Source organism: Sinocyclocheilus anshuiensis, unplaced genomic scaffold (assembly GCF_001515605.1).
Source record: "Sinocyclocheilus anshuiensis isolate Anshui unplaced genomic scaffold, SAMN03320099.WGS_v1.1 scaffold782, whole genome shotgun sequence".
Taxonomy (NCBI): domain Eukaryota; kingdom Metazoa; phylum Chordata; class Actinopteri; order Cypriniformes; family Cyprinidae; genus Sinocyclocheilus; species Sinocyclocheilus anshuiensis.
The window spans coordinates 1,132,697-1,156,847 of record NW_015546111.1 but is presented as its reverse complement, the minus strand read 5'-3'; the positions used below and the strand labels follow the sequence as shown (position 1 = coordinate 1,156,847).

The following is a 24,151-nucleotide window of genomic DNA, read 5'->3' as shown; positions in this document are numbered from 1 at the left end:
TTTTTCATAATTTTCAATTTGTAATAATTATATATATATATATATATATATTTTTTTATTATTATTTAAAATTTGTACTAATTTAATGTATTTAAATATTGTATAGAGAGAAACAGAGCTTTGATTTTTTTTTAGCAAAAAAAAAATTGGTGAAGACTGCAGAAACATTGTTATAATTGTTGAGCCCTGAACTTCAATCACTGCTTTGGCATAAATTCTACATCCAATAATGAAGTGCAAGATTTGTAAAGACTCCACTCTGACTAACCAACACTTTACATGAGTTTATTGAAATACATACAGCATTAGCACAGATTGAACAACACCATATCACTGAAATAGTACTTCTACTGAAATAATGAAATGAGCAATATTGTCCATGGTATGAAAAATTAAATGTTATAAAACAGCAAAGGCACTTTTTCATAGGTCTGAAATAAACCTGGTCACTTTTGATAAGAAGTTATCGTAGAAAGGCACATGAAGTATTATTAATCTCGCATGTTGCTCCTAATAATAGACTATAGATGAACCGTCATGCTTGTGTTAAACTATTACTTCGGGAAAAGTTCAAATATACTTTATATATACAATACATACTTCACAATCAATTTCTTCCAATGTCACAAGCGTAGCACAGGCAATACCGAATAACTTGAGGCAGACACACCTACAATACTTAAGAGTAATGAAGTTTGCCAACTTCATATTTTGCTTTCACATATTTTTAGCAGTGTTTAAAAAAAGTTAAACTAAATGTGTGGTCACTTTTAGAACATTTTTGTCCACAAAATTCCTATGCAATTACTCTAGCACAAATTAATAACAAAAAATAAATAAAAATAAACAACAAAAAAGTAATTTAAAAAACCTGACTAAGTGTCACAGGCTGAAGGATTGATTAATCTGTTTTCAGAAACAACATCTACCCATTAAATATATACATTTTTAGCATAGTACCCAGCCCTGAACTGCTAATTTATATAGAAGTGCTATTTAAATGTGTTACTCCACAATAAATTACCTATTGCCACACTAAAGTACCTTTTACACAAGTATTCCGTTACCAACCACCCTGGTAACGGTCTTTTCATTTTGCTGCCATCTGGTAAGCGCTTCCGCAGCCTGATGGCAAAAACCGAGAGACTTAGGAGGAGCTTCTTCCCCCAGGCCATCAGGCTCCTAAACTCAAACTCAGTCTCTTAACACCAGCATGACTTCACTTAATTATCAGTAAGACACTTAATATACAGACATTGTCACTTGCACACAGCAATTTCTGTAATATTTTATTTATTTACTTTTTTTTACCTCTATTGCTGCTATGTAACTACCCATGTACAACCTGTTTGCACATTCTTCTCTTGTATATTCCTGCTCATCTAAATATTTATTAAGCCTACAGTATACTGTCCTGTGCATTTTATTTTATTCTTATTTTTTATCTGACTTTTTCCATACCTATATTTATATATAATTTTCTTGTGTTTGTATTCTTTAATAAGTGCACTGTCCATGGAGCAGACCTGACTTACATTTCACTGCTGGTCATATATTCCCTATATAACCATGTATGTGACAAATAAAAATCTTGAGTCTTGAAGCTAGATATGCTAACATGTGCCTCTGATGGACTGGCAGCACCATAATATATTAATTTGGATCAGTGATTAATATTACAGCACAGTCTGTTGTTCATGGCAGTGCGGGAGACCCCGGTCAGAGTGTGTGACCTCATGGTGGAGTGAGGTGTAGCGAGCTGTACTGGTGAAGGGTGTGTCGGATTGGGCTTATCTGCTGGATGCACAAGTTTCAGGAGCTCTACAGAGGACATGGAGTGAAAACAGCCCCCTGTTTAAGCCCCCACGGCCCTCTCTCCCCATTGCTAAATTGTATGTAGTGAAATTGTATATTATAGAGTGTCTACTGTACAATGCATTGAAGAAGTTGAACCCTGAAGTTGAAATGTTATCACTGTAAAAAAAAAAAAAAAAAAAAGGTAGAGTAGGTTTCTAGCAGCAGTATCATGCATAATTGAATTTGTGGCTAAGCCCACTATGTTGACAGTCTGTAGGATAGTTATTGAGTTTATTTGTTGCACTGGAAATGTGTGGCCTTAGGTTTGAGTAGCTTGCATCTGTTAAACCGACGAGTAGTGCTGTTACCTTAATGCTAAACAAGATAAACTAACAATATTGACTTTATAAAACATACTAACAGCCATATTGAGTTTGAAATACAGTAACTCCATGAGAAGTGAATTATTGAGGATATCAACAACACGGTGGAAGCGACAAGTACAGTAAAAGTCATTTCATTCATTTATCCTCCATGTGTGGAGACAGTGACTCCTATGATAGAGGTACACTACTGCTCAAAAGTTTGGGGTCAGTAAGATTTTTTTGACATAAAATAACACTTTCATTAAGCAAGGATGCATTCAATTGGTAAAGACTATTTCAAATCAATGCTAAATAAAAGTTTTTACAAAAAATAATGAGCAACACAACTGTTTTCACTATTGCTTGCTAATGATAATAAATGTTTCTAGAGCACCAAATCAGCATATTAGAATGATTTCTGAAAGATCATGTGACACTGAAAACCAGAGTAAAGGCTTTAAAATTCAGCTTTGCTGTCACTAAATAAATGATATTTTATTATAAAATAAAACAGAGTAGTTATTTTAAATTGTAATAATTTTACACAATATTACTGCTTTACTGTATTTTTGACCAAATGCAGCTTTGTAAGCATAAGTGACTTTTTTCAAAAACATTTTAAAAATCTTACACGTCAAACATTTGAACAGTGCAAGAAGGGAGACAGCAGTGAATTATTCATTAAGCAAAAAGGCTGCTTCTCATTTCATTAATTGTCCATCCACTTTACCTTTACTTGCAGTATAGCTCCTTTATCTTAAAATCTTAAGGACGCGAGTATGAGATAAAAGGACGGAGGAATCAAAGCAAAACGGAATATGCTGTTCACTCGAGCATTACTTTTAAATGACATTTTTGCGCAGCTATATTACTTTAAAAAAATATGTGTGCTTCAGGTGTCAGTACTGAGAAGACAAGAAAATCTAGTGGTGAATGGCATCTTTCTGCACAGCAGTAATCCTCACATGCCATGTGTCAATGTACTGAACAACTGAAACAGACTTTAGTGTCATTTTTGCGTTTTTAAATGCTTGTCATGGCATCATATACTTTTGTTGTTGTCCATGCATTTTTTAAATGACTAAGTACCTACCAGCCCTATGAGACTAGTCACCAATCATCTGTTTCAGATTTGAATTGCTTTAAGTCTTGACGATTTAATGGTTTTTGGAGATTGCAATATTTCTAACACAACACAAACATGAGCAGTCTGAATAGGTGAGAGAGAGTCTCACCCACTCAAGCTCAGTTGAAGTCTCGATTGGGGAAAATAACAGGAGCCACAAGCGTCCACAGGTAGAGCCCCAGACCCAGCCAGCTGGAGCTGATCTTTACCCACACTGCAGGCATAGTGCTCTGCATGGCCTGAGTGGTTGTATCAGGTCTGAAGATAAAAGACAAAGAACAATATTTAGACCTCAGCTAGTCTATGGTGCAGTTCTGTTGTATGCTTTGTGACTGCATAAAAAAATGACCAGTACATCCTTCAAAATGTAAAAGAATCAAAATGAAAAAATGTCATACAGGTTTGGAACATAAACAATGACTATTTTCATTATTCGGAGAACTATCCCTTTAAACTATGATAGGTGAAAGTATTTAAAAAACATTTTTTTTTTTTTTACTTTTCGGTTCACTCCAGATTCAAAAAGTGGAAGAATGAGCACTTACTTGTACCAGTTAGTGAGTGTCATCATAATGTAGAGAGAGGCCAGTAAGAGGTGGAAGTGGAAAAAGGAATAGTTGTATGTGACCCCGTCCTCTTCATTATCCACGACACGCCGCCGCAGTCCGTCTTTCCCCACCTCCTCTCCTCCCACAGTGCCCTTCCCCTCCTCCGTCTGCATCAGCCTGTTCACCTGAGCGTTACTGGATGAACGGATGCTGAAAAGAGAAAAGACATGGACACTAGCATGACAATGATGTTCACTTCTCTTAGATTCATATTTAATTGATGATGAGCTATACTGGGGGTAGAGTTCAAAGGCAGAGAGGTTGTTTTTTTCTGATATTGTAAAATTTTAAATTTTCTCACACTTGCCAATGAATGGCAAATTAACTGAGAAACTTTGGGGGTCAAACGTTAATACTTTTATTTATAAAAGACACATTAAAACTGACAGTAAAGAAAAAAAAATAATTTAAATAAATGCTGTTCTATTAAACTTTATATTCATGAAAGTATCTAAAAAAAAGAAAAAAGTTCATGATCATGGTTTCCAAAAAATATTAAACAGCACAACATGTGAACAGTAATAAATGTGTCTTGAACACCAAATTAGCATATTAGAATGATTTCTGAAGGATCACATGACACTGAAATCTGGAGTAACGGCTGCTTAAAATTCAGCTTTGCCATCAAAGGAATAAATTACATTTTACATTATATATATATAAAGAAAATTTTAAATTGTAACAAAATCTCACAATAGTACTGTTTCATTGTGTTTTTGATTAAATAAATGCAGCCTTGTTGAGCATTCTTCTTTCTAAAAAAAAAAAAAAAATCTTAACGACCCGTAAAGAAAAAAAAATAATTTAAATAAATGCTGTTCTATTAAACTTTATATTCATGAAAGTATCTAAAAAAAAGAAAAAAGTTCATGATCATGGTTTCCAAAAAATATTAAACAGCACAACATGTGAACAGTAATAAATGTGTCTTGAACACCAAATTAGCATATTAGAATGATTTCTGAAGGATCACATGACACTGAAATCTGGAGTAACGGCTGCTGAAAATTCAGCTTTGCCATCAAAGGAATAAATTACATTTTACATTATATATATATAAAGAAAATTTTAAATTGTAACAAAATCTCACAATAGTACTGTTTCATTGTGTTTTTGATTAAATAAATGCAGCCTTGTTGAGCATTCTTCTTTCTAAAAAAAAAAAAAAAAAATCTTAACGACCCCAAACTTTTTAACAATACTGTATATATTAGTGCCATTCAAAAGTCTGAATGAAAATTAATAAAAATCTGATTCGAAATCTAATTTTAACCTGCAAAACCTTTTGAAATTTTTTAATGAAAAACTTTAGGATTTTGAAAAATCTAAAGAAATGTTGACAAACTGAATACAAATGTTTAAGATTTTAAGAAGCACAATATTTAAGAAGCACGATTAATAAAATAACACATTATGACACTGACCACGTTAAAGGCCAAAGCAACCATTTAATGTGCGAGTAACTCTTTACTCTCTACTTGCCAAGGCCAAATTGAACTCACAGTTGCTGCTTGGCAAATGTTAATTTTGGACCCTGCCCTACAGGTGTCAACATCTGACACCACTAATCAATCAATCAACCCATGTCTCTGTGCAGCTGGATGCCAATGTTAAATTGTAATGTACAACGAATCAGCATAGAAAACACCAGTTAACTACAGTAGCTGGTGTAGAAATAGATGGTCTTTATAAATTTAAATAACACTGATAGTAACAAGAGGTCAATTAAAGAAACAAAAGTCATGTTCATAAATGTTTTTGCTTGATGTACCTGGCATAAAAGGTGCAGAAGAGGAAGATAACCAGTCCCACAATGCCTTGAGCATCCCACCACTGCACCATTCCAGGGGAGCTTGTGGGCATGGCTTCAGTTGTGCTGATATTGGACACCAGGCTGAGCAAACTAGGGTTACATTCACGGTCTATGGGTGGAGCCAGACAAATTAAAAGTTTAAAAGTGAACAACAGAAACATAATATAATACAACTATGGCAATTAATCACATACTTCCCTACTAAAAACTATGATCAAACACCTAGTGGTGAGCTAATAATTCTTTTAAACTTATCTAGGTTGCTAATAGGTATACTTACTAGATATAACAGAATGTGGGGATAGTGGGTTACATTTATAATCTTGATTCTAACAGGTAATTTGGCATTATTCAGTAACAATCATCAGGAGACTATAAAGGTTGAGCATCTGGTTTGCATGAAACCACAAAACTCACCAAAAATTGCATCAACCTGAGTAGGAACGAAATGAAAGCTCATAAAATGAAAAGAGAGGAAAAAAAGTCAGACAGTAACTATTTTCTGATTTTTTTTTTGCATGTGACTTACTAGGATTGTTGGTCATGGCGGACCAGGTGACGTACATAGTGTACATAGTAATAATAGAGGACTGAAGCAGACCAGACTGAGGTGAGGCATCCTACAAACACATACAAAAATAAAGCAACATATTTAGTAAAGCATACATCAGATTTTGACTACCCTTGTAAGAAACAACAGAATATAAACAGATTTTCATAATGGCTGGCACAGTGAAGAAAGCTTGTCTGTTGTGGCAGGCCAGCATTTATATTCTGTATGCAAAGAAGGAAACAAAGAAGTTTCCTAACAAAGACAAAAGCTGGAGGCTAATGTAAACAGTAGATGACCTTCAGTACAACGGAGAGGCTGTTTTCTTATGCACATTATTATAAATCAGCATTCATGTCAGGATTTGTGTGCTGAGGCAATCGCATATTTGAGAACAGCTAGTTAAAGCGGTTTTGTCATTTCCTGTTTGTTGCTTTACGTTCAAGGACTTAATGCTGCTTAATAGCTTAATATGGTGTTGTTTGGCCTTTTATCGATATTTGTTGAAATTGTTTTTGGGAATTTTGCAGTGCAGAGATGAGACAGGGTACGCAAAGCACTCTGGCATGCTTTAGTACTTTCCCTTTACCTGCACTTTAGGCAGAATGGAAAGCACAGATATGATGACGCAGAGAATAAGGTTGAAGCTGATGAAGAACTTGTGTTCGGTGCAGTTGTCAGGTTTGGTGTAGTAGAGATAAAACAGCACGATTGCAGCAAAGGCCAGGGCGTAATGCAGGATAGTGAAGAACAACAGACCTGTAGGCATAGAAAATAGTCTCATAGTTTCTTTCTCTGAAAAGAGTGGATTGGGACATACCTGTTTGCAAGCCTATTGTGATGAACAGGATGTCTTACAGTGTATGTGCTCTCTATGTACCTGAGAACCAACACTTGCTGTTGCCTTCCTCAGCATTCCTCACCCACACCTCATTCCAGGAGTGGGCAAAGTCGATCAGGAGGATGAGCTGGATCAGGATGAACATGAAGGAGCCCACAATGCCAAAGTAGAACCAAACTGTGATTAAAAAAAGAAGAGAAGTTATGCTTCAGTAGCATACTGGTTAAGTGTGCTTAACAACAACACAAAATCAAAATCGAGGATTTTTTTTGAAAAGTGAAAAGAACAGTGTTTATTTGAAATAGAAATATTTTGTAACTCAATCACTAAAATCACTTAATGGATGTTAAATGCATTTTAAATGCCATTTCATGTCTTTAATTTCTGGTGTGTACCATCAGTTGCTTTCAATAAAAATGGCAAGAGACAAGTAACCAATAGAGACATTGATTGTTGAAGCCTTTCAAAGGGGTGCATATCAGAATAATATATTGTATTCAGGAATCCTATTAAAATCTGAACACAGAAAAAAGTTGTTCAGCCAAAAATGAAACTTCTGTCATCATTTACTCCCCCTCATGTCATTCCAAACCTGTATGATTTATTTTTTTCAGTGAAACACAAGCGAAGATATTTAAAAAAATGTTGGTAATCAAATGCTTCTAGTGACCATCGACTTTTATTGTACAGACAGAAAAAAACCACAATGGGACATTTCTCAAAATATCTTCTTTTGTGTTCCACAGATTAAAGGAAAGTCACACAGGTTTGGAACAACACGAGGGGAAGAATTGTAGTTTTTGGGTGAACATGTTAAACTATATTTATAACTATGCTTAATAAAACATGCTTCTCTGAAGGGCCCATATTCTCATACTTAAATTCACAATGAAACATACTAATGTCAAGATCTTGTTCTGGAAGTTACCCATGATCTCTGAACACAATGTTCTGCATCTTTAATTCCACACCATGAGAATTCTGGCAAGACAGTAACAACGTGTTCTCACTGCTAATGTAATATGCTATAAAAAAATAATAACATCCTATTCCACTTTTAATACGGTCTTTTCCCATGCATCTCATAACATTCAAAACAGTCATTAAAAAGTAATTGACTTCTTCCCTGCAGGAGACTAGGCGTTTTCTGCATCCCTTGAAATTTAGCCCTGCGTTATGACAATGGCTTCCCAGAATAACATTATCATGACTATTGCTGCATTTAGAGCTTAACATCTTTGCCATGTTGTCATTGCCTTTTTGTATTTCCCTATGAGAATATATGAAAATGGAAATTGTTCTGTTATGTGCAGTTAACAGAATAGTTCAACCTAAAATGTACCATCATGAAATGTTCCATCCGGAATGAAAAAGGCTCCGACAGTGATGCCAACAAGTATCAGAAACTTGAAGAACCAGAACCTGACAAAATATTCAATGATGAAATCAAGCTAATTTCATTTTCAATTAATTTAGTAAATGTTACAATAACAGTAGCATAATAATGAAACGGTATATAAATAATAATAATGGGCTTACCCGTTCTGAATAGCAGCACGAGGGTCTTTACTGCTCTTTACACGAATCATGATTGCAGAAAAAAGGAAAAAGAAGCATGCCATAGCAAAACACATGCGGTACACTGATTTGTAGCCTACAATCACGTCGCAATTGACATGGTTCTCGATCCCTGGTATTGTGGTTCCTCCTTGACAAAAGCCAGGAATCTGAAGAGACATTAAAAACAGAAAATTAACACACTGCAATGAAAGCACAAGTGAGGCAAATTTAGACTGATGGTGTGCCCACCTTGCGGAGCTGCGTCTCCATGCCAGGCAAGATCATGATTACAGACACCAGTGTCCCCAGCAGAAGGAAGAAAGAGAAGAGCAGCCGAGTGACGGTGGAGTTATTGGAAGAAGGACAACAGCCACAGAGCAGACATGGAGCGGAGCCACACAAACACGAGGCCTGTAACACAGAGGGAGTAAGAGCAAGAGCAATTATCACCAGTTCAAGCATTTATTGTTAAAATGCCATAGTTCACAAAAGAATCTGCAGAACATTATACAATTTAATATATATTGTGCTGATAAAGATTGTTTGGGGTTGTGAGTTTTTTTTTTTAAATGTTTTGGATGTCTCTTACACTCACAAAGATTGCATTTATTTGACAAAAACGAAACAAAACAGTACAATTTTGAAATGTTATTATCATTTAAAGTAACTATTTTAAGTTTTGCATTTTATTATATTTTAAAATGTAACTTATTCCTTTGACTACAAAGATGAATATTTTCCAGTCTTCAGTGTCACATGATCCTTCAGAAATCATTCTAATATGCTAATTTCTTATTACTAGCAATGCTGAAAACTGTGGTGCTTAATAATTTCGTGGAAACCATAATGCCATAATACCTTATGTTCAGGATTCTTTGATGAATAGAAAGTTCAAAAGAACGGCATTTATTTAAATATAAATCTTTTTAAACAATGTCTTCACTGTCACTTTTGATCAAATTAATGCATCTTTTATTCTGAATAACAATAAAAGCATTAATTTTTCAAATAAATAAATAATAATAAACTATAGTATATATATATATATATATATATATATATATAAATTCCCTCCTCGTATTAAGTTTTGATAAAGATCAGCTCTCTTTTACTTTATTTATACTTTATTTATATTATTTATACTTTACTTACACACACACACACACACACACACACACACACAAACACATATAATAATTTTTTTGCACCTGGAATAATAAAAATGTTATTTTGTCCGAAAAAAAAAAAAAGGCTTTGACAATGAGAACCTACAGGGTGTGTAAATCTGAACCAGTATAATTACATTTGTTCGAATTATTTTTACATTTTTTTCTGGCCTCTTTGAACAATTCCTTTAGGTCAAAGTGTAAGTGAATGACATTCATGCCCTAATTTGTATATGACGGCAGAAGGAAGGATTGTTTTGTTGGTTTGTTGGAGGAAACAATGAGGAAATCTTTGTTAAAGACTTTGGCCCTTATAAATCCAGTCATGCATACTGTATAAATGTTCATTTTAAAACCGTTACTCATGCTGGGAGTTGCTGATCAGCTGAACAACCTACCAACATTTTCAGCTCAAACTGATTTTTTTTTTCTTGACACAAGTCAGACCTTCACTTTTACATTTCTGTATTAAGCTGATGTGTACGTTTCAGTTCTTTGAAAATGTGCAAGGGACATTATTACAGTTGAACCCAAATTGTTATCCTCAATTACTTAACTACAAGAAGACCAAATCACACCAAAGACTACATTACTCAAAAACAATTAGCCTAATAGCTGGCTTGGCTTGGCTTGACTGAAATATTATCCCCTGCATTGCTGTATAATTTCTATAAATGGTTCAGTTAATAATATCATTGTTATTTGTTAGGAAGCCATGGAGGATCTGCTATAATTAATCTTAATGCAAATATGAGCACACTTCTGTGTTGTTGTTTTTCAGCGTACAACTCTTCGAAGCCACACATTTTTTATTTAAATATCGCCGTCCATTACGTAAATTTTATATTAATATGTTTTTTTTTAGTTATATTATTCTGTTTTCGGTTAAATTAACAATTTAGAGACGCTGTTTGGTAGCAACTCGGTTAGCTAAACCATGAAAAATAAAACAGAACACTTACACAGCTCGCAAGAGAACACAAAGCCATACAGGCTCCCATTTTGTATTAGAAACAACAACAAGCGACTCCACGAACGTTCAGAGGATGAACTGACAAGTCAATTACAGTATGAGCTATTTAACGTTCTGTCGGTTGATTCCGGTGTTTGAAGGTGACGATTGTAATGGCAATTCATTATATTTCATAATAAAAGTCCATATAAACTCGACAAATAGATTGAACAAAACAATAAAAATAAAACAGAATAAAATACAAAATAAATAAAACACATCGATGTATAAATGTAATGTTATTTTTGTGGTATGTTATGTATTTTGAACTACTTTGCATATATTACCTATGGAGACTTTTTCCTCCTTCGGTATGTTCATATTAGTTTCAGTAACTCCTGCTTGTGCTGAAGTCCACATGTAAATTAAGCAAAAATGTCTATTATAATGTATTTTAAATCATATGTTATTGGATATAACTATAAGAACACAGCCTAAAATACAGTATTTTACTAGTATTAATTTCTTATTCATATTAACGTTGGTTAAGAATATTTAAATGCCAATAGTAAGCAGTTTTAGGACGCGGTAACGTTTATTTTGAAACGTGAGCTTAGTGCAAAATATAAACGGCTTATATATTATCTATATTATAGTTTATAGTTTATATATTAATTAAGCTTAAAAAAAGCCTTATATCTATATAAATCAGTACACTAAGCATAACTTTATATGTGATCTTGATATTTAAATTAATTTGATATTATAGATCATTAAATTCCAATGATGATGATAATGATGATATTTGTATATTTCTATCAAACTGATAAAATATTTTGATTTAAGTAGGTCAGGTATTTTATTTTACATTAACCTACATCTCTTTTTGACATTGCAGTGAACATTTAAGTGAAAATTGTATTGGATTTATGAATGTGTAAGTAGATTAATTAAGATAACGATTCCAGATAACGTGTATGCATACAGAGAATCTGTGATAATGTCAGTATTTGTGAAACATAACAGTGTTGATCATAATAATTTTATATAAATCCTGGTATTAACAGTTATGAGTAACGATAATGGCCAAGCTCCATCTTTTTGAGATGTAAGGTGGACCATAGACTCTCAGGGTGGGCCATACAATTTGATTGTAACCATTTTGACAAAACGACCATCTATGATTCTGTGAGTTTTTATTAGACCCACAACAACAATTTTATGTTAGATATGTGATTTCACTCTTACTGACCAAATACCAATACCCACTGACCAAACAGCTGTAGTTACAAACTTTAATGAAGCGACAAATTTCAAAATCTGACTGGAAAGACATTTGAGTGCACTATAAGGATTTGAATTGACATTTCAAGCTGAATTAGCAGAATATTGTGCTTCGATCGAGGCCCACCTCTCTGACTTGTTGAGTCAAGCTAATCAGTTTGTAGAAAAAAACAAATATAATAAATAATAATCAATAACCAGAAAATCATTACTTTGCCATCTGAATGCCATTGTTATTTGAAACGACAGCGATTTTTTTTCAGTATTCATTCTCGCGGCAACGTACCGTCTCCCCTACGAATAATTAATGGTATCGTCCTCTTTGCCCCTGTCAATTATTCCTCTGAAATCATGATCGCAAACGGGAGCCGAGATGGTGTCAAGCCTTAGGACTGGGGCAGGTGGTCTCAAAACACACCGTCTCCCGTGAAAAGGTTGCAGTAATTTATCAGTAACGTGAAAAATCTGCATCAGTCAGGGATATTGTGGATATCTGTCTACACCGCTGGTAAGTTCTCGCCTCTTCCTTATGCTGTTTGAGCTCGGCATGAGCTTAATGTTTTATCACAGTGTATGAAATTCATTCATTATCGTTATTAAGGTGAAACACTGACACGAGGCTTCGAGGCTTTGCTGTAACGATCACTTGCACTGAAATTCATTCAAGATTAATAATGGTATAACGACATATCGGGAGAATGAACGCCCCTTTTTATTGACTAAAATTAAATAAGGATCATAACAAAATAATACAAAATATAAATAAACGCACTAATAAACGCAGATGTGAGGAATCAGGGGACGCGTGTGCAACCTTTATACATGTACATGGGCACGTACTGCTGTCAGATCAATTTCAGCTGTAACCCCAGGGCAACTTTAATATATTCACTGTAAAAACGGGGAAAATAAAAATGCTGGAGTAGACTTCTAGCAACTGGCTAACTGTTAGTTACCTTAGTATAGAAGAAAAAAGAAATTACTTTATATTTTAGGAGAACGTTTTATCATAATCATTATCTTACATATTACAAATATATATATATATATATATATATATATATATATATATAAAAGAATCTAATTGACCAAATTTACCTGCTTAATATTTTATTATTCCGTGTGTTACCTAGTGTTTTGTGTTTCTGGTTAACACTGTACTCTGTTTTTTTATTGTTGGATACAGTTACCAGAGAGGCCCATTTTGAACTTGTGTCCCACTTGCCATTACACATTTTTATAATTAGAAATGGATTGCAGATTCAATAGGTTTGTGTATTAAATTTACATGAAATACAGTTAGAAACTGTTAAATATACAGTCAGTGCTGAAAAACGCTGCCTTCGCAGGTAATATTTGTGTAACATACTTTTTACGAAGATGCTTTTATCTCATCAGATTTTTCTCTCTTTGCACTCTTCATTGTTGACACTATTCCACAATCCTGTGTGTAAAAAAAGTGGCATCTTATTGGAGCAGCTGAAGAAGTAAACTAATACATTAATCCCCATTGTTTAATTTTTGTTCAACATATAATTCTATTTCTAGCATGTAATTTGCCTAATTATTTCTAAAGCTTATATGAATTTGTTCCAGATCATTAGACATGATGTTATGGTGCCTTGGAAGTCTGTGAAACCAGTGAAAGGAAGTACCTTTCATACACAAACACTGCCTGAGAAGTACATGGGCAGTGAGGCAGCTGCCTTAGCTTTCAGACACACTCATTGTCATTATATTTTTTTACTGTAAAACATGATTAATAGGATTAAGATGGCATCATCTCCTCCAGTTTAGCTCCGATTCAGGTCTTCACTCTGTCAGGGTTAAGCTCAGTTTTTCAAAAATGAAAGCCTGAATTTTAAAGAAAACAAAACACTCAGTTAAAATGTTCTACATTATTTTCATCTAGACACAGGGAAATGAAGCGAAAGAAGAATCCGTCATCTTGAGAGTGATCAGACGACAGTTCTTAAGATGACTTTAGTCTCGTCCCATGTTGTTGTCCTAAGATTCCCCTAATGCAGTGTCCAAATGTGTGTCGTCCAGTTTGAGAGACAGTATGAGGTCATGCCCAAAGTGTGGCCAAAGTTGTTCAGTCTGAATGCTTGGAGAAGTGAAGTGACCCCTGCGCGGTCCACCTCTATTTGTTTACATAGCCTGTCATATAAAGTCTGTCCACTCTTTCTTTACACTCTTGTTGAACGGACACTTACCGTGATGGACATCTGGCATGATATTTTGCTTTTCTGTGGATATAGAACAATTACAAAATGAGATCTTTCAACAGAATGTAATATCAGTAATCTGGGTGCACCGTGTCTCCTCTAACAGAATTATGTTTTCAGAGTGAAGGTCATTGCTTTGGGCTTCCAGCTGTTGCGTGACTGATCATGTGAGTCTAATAGAAAAACAAAAACATCACTCAAAAAAGAGCATTCAATCTACGCCATGTTTAACGTACAGCAGGTTAGATTCTGGTACCCAAACACAGATTGCATTTGACTTTTATTTGGCTATTTGTGTGAGAACGCAAACAGGTACAGATGGTGTAATTTTGCACAAGCTGCTCAAACGAACCCATTATTTTCTTACAAGAGTTATTTACAAATTCATCTTCATGCAAAAACCAAGTTGTCAGGGACAAACAGGTTAAATTAGTAAAATATCCATCACAGGACTTAATATTTCTATAATGAATCTTATATGAAAAAAAGCTATTGTTGGCAACACATTTTCCAGTACATTATAATAATAATAATAATAATAATAATAAAACATTTAATATTGTGTTTCTTTTAAAGATTAAAGATATACACTATAATTTTCAGTTTTATATCTTGGTTAACTATTTGTACAGTTAACATTCAGAAGTTTGTGGTAAGTAAGAAATTAAAACTTTAATTTCAACATTAAATTGGTCAAAATTACCAAAAAGATTTCTATTTCAAATAAATGCTGTTCTTTTGAACTTTCTATTCATCAGAGAATCCTAAAAAAAATTGTATCATGGTTTCCACAACAATATTAAGCAATATAACGGTAACTAACAATATTAAGTTTTATAACATTTATAATAATGTTATTATATTATATGACACTGAAGACTGGAGTAATGACTGCAGAAAATTCAGCTTTGCCATCACAAATAAATTACATTTTAAAATGCATTAAAATAGAAAAGTAAAGTATAATAATATTTCACAACATTCAATAAAAGCTGCTTTGGTGGTTATAGGAGATCTTTTTCAAAAACATTATAAAAATCTTTTAATTGTTTGTTTCATATAACATCATCTTTTCTGTTGTCTTTTCTTGCATTTCTCCAACTTGTACATAAAATTTTAATCAGCGACTGTGAACATTGTTTATTCTTTCTTTCAGGCACACTTACTGAAAGCAGAAGATTACACGTTTTCCCATCTACTTATCTACTAGTACTTATCTAATTATTCTCGGATGAGGTTTTGGATGAAATTAAGAGACACCGTTCTTTGTACCTTAAGCTTTGAGACAATGACATCTAGTTTAGTTGAAGATCTGTGATTAAGCAAGTCTGGACAAATGAGAAGTTTAACTAAAAATAAGGAGTTAACTATAAATAAGGAGTGTAGCTGAGATTGCAGTGGATCCACTCCAGCGCTGTCTCTCATCCATAATCCTCCAGCTTCTTACAATATGGATTGTAAAACTATAAGAGCCACAGCTAGTCAGGCAGCCTGCCAGGAGATAGACAAACAGAATGAGAGAGGGACTGATGCTGTCTTAAGCTGTCTCTAGCCTAGCTGTGCTTTTACCAGTGAATAGTGTTTAAAGGAATATTCACCCAAAATGAAAATTTGCTGAGGCCTTCCAAGATGTATATGAGTTTGTTTTTTCATTTGAACAGATTTGGAGAAACTGTGCATTACATCACTTGTTCACCAATGGATCATCTGCAGTGAATGGGTGCCGCTAGAACGAGAGTCCAAACAGCTGATAAAAACATCACAATAATCCACAAACAATCCACATGACTCCAGTCCATCAATTAATGTCTCGTGAAGTGAAATGCTGAAGTGAAATCCATCATTAAGGCGATTTAACTTCTGGCCTAAACCAAAATTTACCGACTCTCTTAAACTGTGCCTGATGAATGTTAATTAATGGACTGGAGTCGTGTGGATTACTTGTGAATTATTGTGCTGCTTTTATGAGCTGTCTGAACACTGTTTGATGGATGGCCTGAGGTTGAGTACATTTTCATCACATTTTAATTTTTGGGTGAACTATTATATACCTGAGAAGAGTTTTTGAGATCCTCAGCTGAGAGACCCTTGAATAACCATTTTTAATAGCATTAGTAGGCTGTAAAACGATGCCCACATTTATTATGTGGTTTATCAATGTTGTATGGATGTTTTAGCATCCACCAGGCAAAAAGGTGCTTAGGAAAGTAATAAAACAGCATGATTTTCCTCTAAAACAGCACGATATGTGATATTTAAGGGATGATGTGTAATTTGCCCTTTTGAGAAACTAAGTGTATGTATAAACAATAATTGCGATGCTCAGAGGGTAAAGGTTCAGTAAATAAAAACATTTAAATGTTTAAATTATGCTGCCTTTACACTGCAATAAACACTTGAACCATGCCATCAAAACAAATAAAGTCTGACGTTTTATGTCTGTCGTCATAAAGATATGTTATCTTTGATCAAATGTGTCAAAGAAAATCTAAGTATTAAAGACCTACTTTCAATTTTCAGTTCCTGTTCACCATGGCCTTAGGTGTCAATGATTTATTTATACTGTGTATACTGTATAAGCACTGATTTATTAGTCTGTTTTTTGGAAGTTGCTTTGAGTGTAAGACCTGTGGCTGGTTGCATAAAAGGCTTAGACTAGTCTTAAAAGTTAGTCATCTAATTTTTTTCTTTAAGACTGATCATAATTTTTTTTTTTAGTCTGTTACATAAAAACATATAGCTTGGTCTAACTTGAATCCGAAAAATAAGATGGGTTACCCCTTGGCTAACTGCTAATTGGTCAAACTAGTTCTTAAGACACAGTCTTAACATAGTGGCTATGTTTATGCAACTGGCCCCAGTCTTATAAACCAGTTGAATTGGCCCTGATGTAATCAGCAGATTGATGCTGGTCCTGATGGTCCGAAGATGCACTCGTGCCATGCGAATTTTGCTATATTTATGCACAGACATATGTTTGGGCAAGCACATGCTAAGAAAGGGATATGAATGCATGCATATAGTCAAGTCACCAAAGTGTTCACGTACACACGCATGTGAGTACATATACAGAGACTGGCCTTGCATGGGAAAACAGCTTACTTGTATCTCGCAACAGCTGTGTCAAAAGAAAACAGAGCAAAAGTGCATCTGTTTGTCAGAAGAGATGACCTGTTGCTATGCAATATAGGTGATCCATCTGGTTGCCAAGACAACTGCTTCCTGACTGAGAGAGAATGGAGAGTGAATTGGGAAGGCTTTGCGTTCTAGAGTGGCCTGTTTGTGCTAGTGAAAGACAAGCCTCGGGCCACCGTGGAACCCATCGAGATGGGTCAAGCATAAAAATGTTTGCTTATATAATTATGTTGTTCCTCCTGTGGGCAAGAAACAATTTCTGGGGTGCCACCTCCATCTAGTGGTCAGAGAAGACAATGCATGTGCTGTATTTGAACAATGATCAGTCTTCACCATTGTACTGATTGCAAGCCTCATGTCAAGCTCTGCCTTTTCTTTAGAGATGACAGAGGTGGAGCCGGTGTTGGATTTTGCCTCATCGGGCCGCTCTGGCCGTCGCAACGCACTGCCTGACATCCTGGGGTCTCCTGTTGGAGTCCCGCCTGACCTGTCTCTTAAACTGGCAGAACTATCCCTCACAGGTAATTCTTTTATTTTTTTGTATTTTATTTATGATTTTGAATGAATATTTATTTAATATTTATTATTTGAATAAAATATTAGATATATAATTATAATAGATCTATTTAGTAAAATTATTGTATTTATTAAATGTATTATAATAAATGTTGGTTTATATATATATATATATATATATATATATATATACAACCCAACTTATATATGAAATAAGAATAATTTCTAATCATTTATTATAATAAATTAAACTATAAAAATAATTTTTATTTTAAAAATGTGTAATTATATTAGATATTTAGACTATTAGCTTTTTATGATAACCTGTAACAGCCAAAAATATTAGAAAATGTGAAAATAAAGTAAATATTGCATTTATTATAAACAATTATCATATTATTGAGTTGTGATACTACCAAAGTATGCAAATAGTTATACAGGGTTTCCTCAGTCATGGAACACCTGGAAATATCAGTTTTCCAGTTTGGAAAATGTATTATAAATCAATTAATAAAATCATAAGAGTATAAACATTTTTTTTAAAATTATGCTTAGTTCTGTAATATGTATTCTAAAAAATATTGGTTCTTCTTAATTAATTGGTCAAACTAGTTTACAAATGTGACCCTGGACCACAAAACCAGTCATAAGTGTCAATTTTTCGAAATTGAGATTTATTCATCAGCTGACAGCGAAATAAATAAGCTTTCCATTGATGTATGGTTTGTTAGGATAGGAATCAGTAATTTTGACCCATACAATGTATTTTTGGCTATTGCTACAAATGTACCCCAGCGACTTGAGACTGGTTTTGTGCTCCAGGGTCACAAATGATTCTTTAGTGAATCATACTTTGTTCAAATGATTTTTATCCTTATCCAGTTATCACAACTGATTGGAAATCTCAAGGAAATTCAAAAAGTGTGGTAACTGTGGTATGAGGTGTAATGATAATTTCAGTACTGAACAATAAAAACCTCTGTTATTCCTATTGTTTATGTCTCTCTCTGTTTCAGACGGGCCAGGTGATGCTCAGTCCCCGTCTACGGAGGAACCCCCCACTCCTACAGAGAGCCCAGAGGTGAAGGAGGGTTCCTAGGTGGCTGAGTCTATGCCTAAACCACAGAGATGGGGCCTCAACAGCCCCCGCCTTTCCCCTGGAGCTCATCCTCTACCGACTGTTCCTGATGCCTGTCAGACTGCATTATAGGAAGCAACAGAGGGCAGCTAAAATGTGGAATGAAGGACAAGGTCTTCAAAGGGTTCATGCAATGAAAAAAAAAAAAAAACCAGACTGTCCAAAAGACAGGAAAGGAAGCAGAAGAGGATGTCGAAGAACAATCCTCACTTTTTTAAACACAGACATGCCAAAACACTGGGGGATCTGCTTGGGAACGCTTTAATAAATTTTACGCATTTGTTTGAGAAAATGCTTTTCTTTTTATGAGCTTTCTATCCAATAATGACTATTGTGAGTTACGTATACATCCAGTTGTGGTTTGATATTGTATGATATTATGTGATCTTAGTAATGTGTCTTTAAAAATCGCCTCAGTTTTTGGAAAGGGTAACCGTGAAAGAATATGAGCAGATGTTTGCGAATATTCAAGCGTCATGTAGCATTATCTTCAGCCTTCGAATAATAATAATTATAATAAAAAAAATAAAAACATATCTGTGAGTAAATTAATCAGAACTGCCAAACACGAAATGCAGTATGAAAAGCATAAATCAGGAAGGGAATAGTAATCATAAAGGTATGAGTATACAGTACTAGGAAAAAATAGTTTGCAGTATTTTAATAAATATTCAGAATGCCCTCCAAACACAGATTTTTAATTTCAATTTGAATGGGTCAGCTTATTAAAATAAATAAAATCACTGAATTTAATCTCAGTGTGCAAAGGATTTTATAACTTAAAAAAAAACTCGTCCACTTTGTATTCTCTATAAACTCATACTGTATGTGATGTATAGAGTTTTGGATAGAGTGTTCTTACTGAACAGAGTGTACTTGCAATATATGTTTATGTTTAGTAGATCTTTGATGTCAGTTTGATTCAAACTCAAGTTTGAATAATTAAGCTAATCCAAACTATAGGATAAAAAAAAGAGTACCTTTTTTGAATGTGTGGTGCGAGGATGTCTAAGAGCCATAGCCTTTTTAAGGTCTGTATAGCCTAAACATGCAAACTAAAGGGAGGGATATGACTGTGATGTTTGACAAGTCCAGAGAGATCTTTTTTAGTGTCTGTGTCATAATATCCATACGTGTGGAACTGGTATTATTTAATAAGTGTGGGGCGTTTTGAGATGTCAATTTTTTTTGTCTATTTTAATACTCTGTTTATTTTACAGTATTGTCCCATTTATACTCTACACTGGTAACTTAATGTATCAGTGTAAAATGTTGTAATTGCCAAACTGGGATAAAATTGCCTTTGTATGTTTTTACACTACAGTAACTGTGCTGTTAAAAACACATCAATGAAGTCACACAATGTGTGTATTGTATCTAACATTACAAAGACAGAGAAGCTGTATCTGTATATACACAAATATCAAAAATGAATGATACTGAAAGGGGCCAGTATTAGAAAATCAATTGAAACCTGCTGTACCTCAGAACCCATTTAAATGCATTAAGTGCTGTTGTTTACCACCAGGTGGAGCCACTATTCACACGGCCCGGGGACATACACGCCATTTGTTGTCAATATGAAACAATAAGAGGGTGACCATGTGTTTCTCGGCAATAAACGTCTAATGTCATACACATATGCCATAATATATTTAGCTTGTTTTTTTGCAGGAAGTAAGGAGGCACCTGAAACTAGTACACAATCAATACAAATGGACTGATCTTAGCAGGCTCTACAGTCAAAAGGAATTTATTTCTGGGTAGTGCATTCAAGCAGTGGATATAAACATGTAAGTCAGGGTAAAGGAAAGATCCTCTGCTGCTGAGGGTCTGTCTGCAAATCACAGAGCGCTTTGTGAGGCCTGGCAGTCAAAGATAATCTAGATTTGTTGGAAACACATTACGACAGCGCAGCATTTGAGAAAGGTCTTGCGGTGAGAAGGTCATTAACTCTTTGAAGAAACTATTTTCTCCAGAATATTGATGCTACACCATAGAAAACACCATAAAAAAAAGATACAGGGATGGTTTATAGTGAATGCAGTGGCTTAAATTGTGTTTTTTGTTTTCCAAAAGACTAGAAATATAGCACATTAGTTATATGAAGTAGTGACTGTTATAGTACTTTTACGGCACTAGCATGAACATACTCCATAGCATCTGATTTTGTTGTCTATGGAAGAAAGCTATAGTGGTTTGGAATGAGATGAAGGTGCATAAATGATGACAGAATTTTCTTTTTTGAGTGAATTATCCCTGTAAATCTTTACTGAAACCTGCATCTATATTCTTAATTATTATATTTTACACAATAGGAGCCTATTTTATTATCTTATACTTAATTCTTAGTAAATACATTTCCCCCGGGGAGCTACAGGACTGTTGTTTTTATTGAAAAAGCACTGATTTAGAGTCATCCAGTATTTTTTCTTTCACGCTCTCTGTTAATCATCTTCATATAATGTTCTTCATTTGGCCTCAGTTTCACTGATTACAGATGGCAGTGACATTCTACTGACATTATGGAGTGCTTACTGCCTACTATTGGCTCTCTAGTGCAGGCTTGGTGAGGACAACATCCAATAAAGATTAAAAGAGGCTTCTCATCATGATAAGACCCCTTCTTAAACATCTGCCCATCTGTGCCACTCTGAAAGTTTGAGACAACAACATCTGTGTTGAATCTGCAATGAAAAGGACATTTGAGGATGTGTGTCCTGCCTTGATCATTTAATCTCATCATATATTTGTCTATTAAATAAGTTGTGAATTTGAATTAGTCAAACCAAACAAAATGCATAGTGTAAATGATACAATGAAGTTGTCTACATTTTGTGTATGTCTTAATAAGAATCTGCTTCCACTGTATCACATAACAATAAGCTGAAGTACAACTTCCCTATGGGATAGGAAATAGAGTTAAACTTCTTTGATTCTGCACGGACTGATGTTCATATCCTATTTCTGACTCTTCTTAGTGGTCAAAACATTTGTTCCAGTCGTGTGAAAATCCACAACATAGTAACTTAATGAATTTGCTTATTAAAATATAATTAAAGGAATAGTTCAGAACAGATTTGGAGAAATTTAGAATTACATCACTTGCTCACCAATACGTCCTCAGCAGTAAATGGATGCTGTCAGAATGAGAGTTCAAACAACTAATAAAAACATCACAATAATCCACACAACTCCAATTCAACTCCAATAAAGTTCCAGTGAAGTGAAAAGCTGAGTGTTTGTAAGAAACAAATCCATCATTAAAGTGTTTTAACTTTAGATTTATGCTTCCAGCCATAATCCATAATAAATTAAAAGTTCATCCCCCTTTGTTCTCTCACATCAAAATCCACTGACATATTTATTTTGGACTGTTTTCGCTTGTAAATGGTGGTTGATCTGTGCATATTTCACTCCTGATTCAGACTATAGATGACTTTTTCACTGGAGAATGCAATATGGATAGATGAAAATCAGAGGAGTAATTTTTCAACAAATTTTCATTTTTCAGTGAACTATTCCTTTAATGAATTTACCTCATAAAATATAATTTAAATGCTGCACTTTGCATTGTGGCTAGCAACACCCTTTAGTCGTAACTATATAATATGGTTCATGTACAAATACATGATATTTGCATGTATTGTGTTACGTTCAAGGGACATAGGAGCTTATTTTATTTATTTTCAATGATTTGAATACAATGTGGAGCCTTGCATGTATTCCTCTCTCTCTCTCTCTCTCTCTCTCTCTCTCTCTCTCTCTCTCTCTCTCTGGCTCTATACAGCATTTGCTACAACAAAACTTTGTCAAAGGATGACAAAATCCCCCATTGTTAATGTACAAATAGCTGGAAATACAATAAAAACGAATATTTTCATAATATTTTCACATGTATTCCTAGTGTTTGTTATGACAAAACTTTGTCAAAGGATGACAAACTTCCCCCATCTGTTAAATGTCAACAACATCTATTATTATTTATATGAGTGATAAACATGGCAGACTGGCAGATCCCTTGACACATACAGCACATGCGTTGACTTTGTGTCTGGCTGTCTGAGCATGGTGTTAGCTTGCATGTAGCCACCCAAATATGCTGTGAGGGAGTGTAGTCCCACCCCCCGCCTCACACTTGTATAACAAACCAACGAAGAATGGTGCCTGGGCCGTTGCTATGGCAACATGTTGCCAAGGAAACCGCCTCGGCTAAAAAAAACACACCACATTGCTAAAAAACTCACTTACAGATGTGCCCGTCTTCTATGTTTGCACAAGGAACATTTTCAAGATTCTTTCATCTGATGTACTCGGAAATCTTGCAAGGACAAGGGCCAAACACTAACAGCAGCCTGCATGCATCACGTGATTCTGTTCGTCTTTACAGAAGCACAACATGGAGGGATGTGGATGTGGAATGGGTGAAGCCCGAAGCAAAGCTGAACAACAAAGGCTACATCCTTACAGCAGCGAGATACTATCACATCTGCCCACATGCGGTGCAGACAAGAAGCACGCTTCATCTGTTAATAACTACATGTCGTGTGAAAGCACCGCTATTAGTGACAACCCCAGGCAGTCGACATCAGCCCCGGCAGCCTCAGGTCTTCTGTAATAAAGGTGGAGAACATAACCGAGGGGTGACCTTTTCTTTGGTGCTGAGCCTAATAGTATTTTGTGGCTATTTGGCTCTGCTGGGGCAGAGGAATTTGCTGTGTTGTCGCAAATGATGATGTGTTGATGTGAGCCAATGAAAAATAATCATCAGCTTTTGCAGCTCAAGGGTATGGGGTGGCAGTACCCACTCAGACGCATGGCACATGCCGTTTAACGTGCCAGTCAGACTGCCTGAGGTAGAGAGAGAAAGAGTAAGAGATGGTGCAAGAGGAGGAGGGGAGAGCAAAAGTGAGACAGAGGTGCAATAATGGAAAAAGACATGCAGACAAACATTAAGCCAGACCTCTTGGCGAAAACTACAATGAATTCTTATATGTGATTAACTGTATGAGCCACAGTGATCCAAGATGGGAAAATGGTTTTCATTGGTTGTACAATATGTAATGGCTTAA

The 24,151-nt window shown here is 34.8% G+C and overlaps 1 protein-coding gene and 1 long non-coding RNA gene across 3 annotated transcripts; one reads left to right on the top strand and one right to left on the bottom strand.

The window, feature by feature from the left end:
• Nucleotides 1-1,603: 1,603 nt before the first annotated feature.
• Nucleotides 1,604-10,943, bottom strand: LOC107700728 (serine incorporator 1-like). 2 transcript variants are annotated; one of them, XM_016502494.1, is made up of 11 exons: nt 10,789-10,943; nt 8,910-9,071; nt 8,640-8,827; nt 8,443-8,522; nt 7,140-7,277; nt 6,849-7,018; nt 6,239-6,329; nt 5,668-5,818; nt 3,834-4,046; nt 3,398-3,546; nt 1,604-1,974 (listed from the first exon to the last, which is right to left on the bottom strand). In XM_016502494.1, the coding sequence occupies exons 1-10, from the start codon at nt 10,825-10,827 to the stop codon at nt 3,408-3,410; spliced, it is 1,371 nt and encodes a 456-aa protein (XP_016357980.1). In that variant the 5' UTR covers nt 10,828-10,943; the 3' UTR covers nt 1,604-1,974; nt 3,398-3,407. The 2 variants fall into 2 exon arrangements, with proteins under 2 accessions (XP_016357980.1, XP_016357979.1); XM_016502493.1 differs by lacking the exon at nt 1,604-1,974 and having other exon boundaries at nt 2,684-3,546.
• Nucleotides 10,944-12,394: 1,451 nt separating this feature from the next.
• On the top strand, nt 12,395-19,790 carry LOC107700681 (uncharacterized). The gene is made up of 3 exons (XR_001635568.1): nt 12,395-12,570; nt 17,806-17,946; nt 18,958-19,790. It is a non-coding gene; the product is annotated as an uncharacterized LOC107700681 (long non-coding RNA).
• Nucleotides 19,791-24,151: the final 4,361 nt, after the last annotated feature.

What these genes read in the sequence shown, in the direction of transcription:
- LOC107700728 (XM_016502494.1), bottom strand. Translation starts at nt 10,827, where the DNA reads ATGGGAGCCTGTATGGCTTTGTGTTCTCTTGCGAGCTGT. An exon ending in GGATGGAACATTTCATGATG is followed by an intron (nt 7,278 to 8,442) that starts GTACATTTTAGG and finishes TTTTAATCACAG; the next exon opens with TTTGGTTCTACTTTGGCATT. An exon ending in TTCTGCACCTTTTATGCCAG is followed by an intron (nt 4,047 to 5,667) that starts GTACATCAAGCA and finishes TTCTCTTTTCAG; the next exon opens with CATCCGTTCATCCAGTAACG.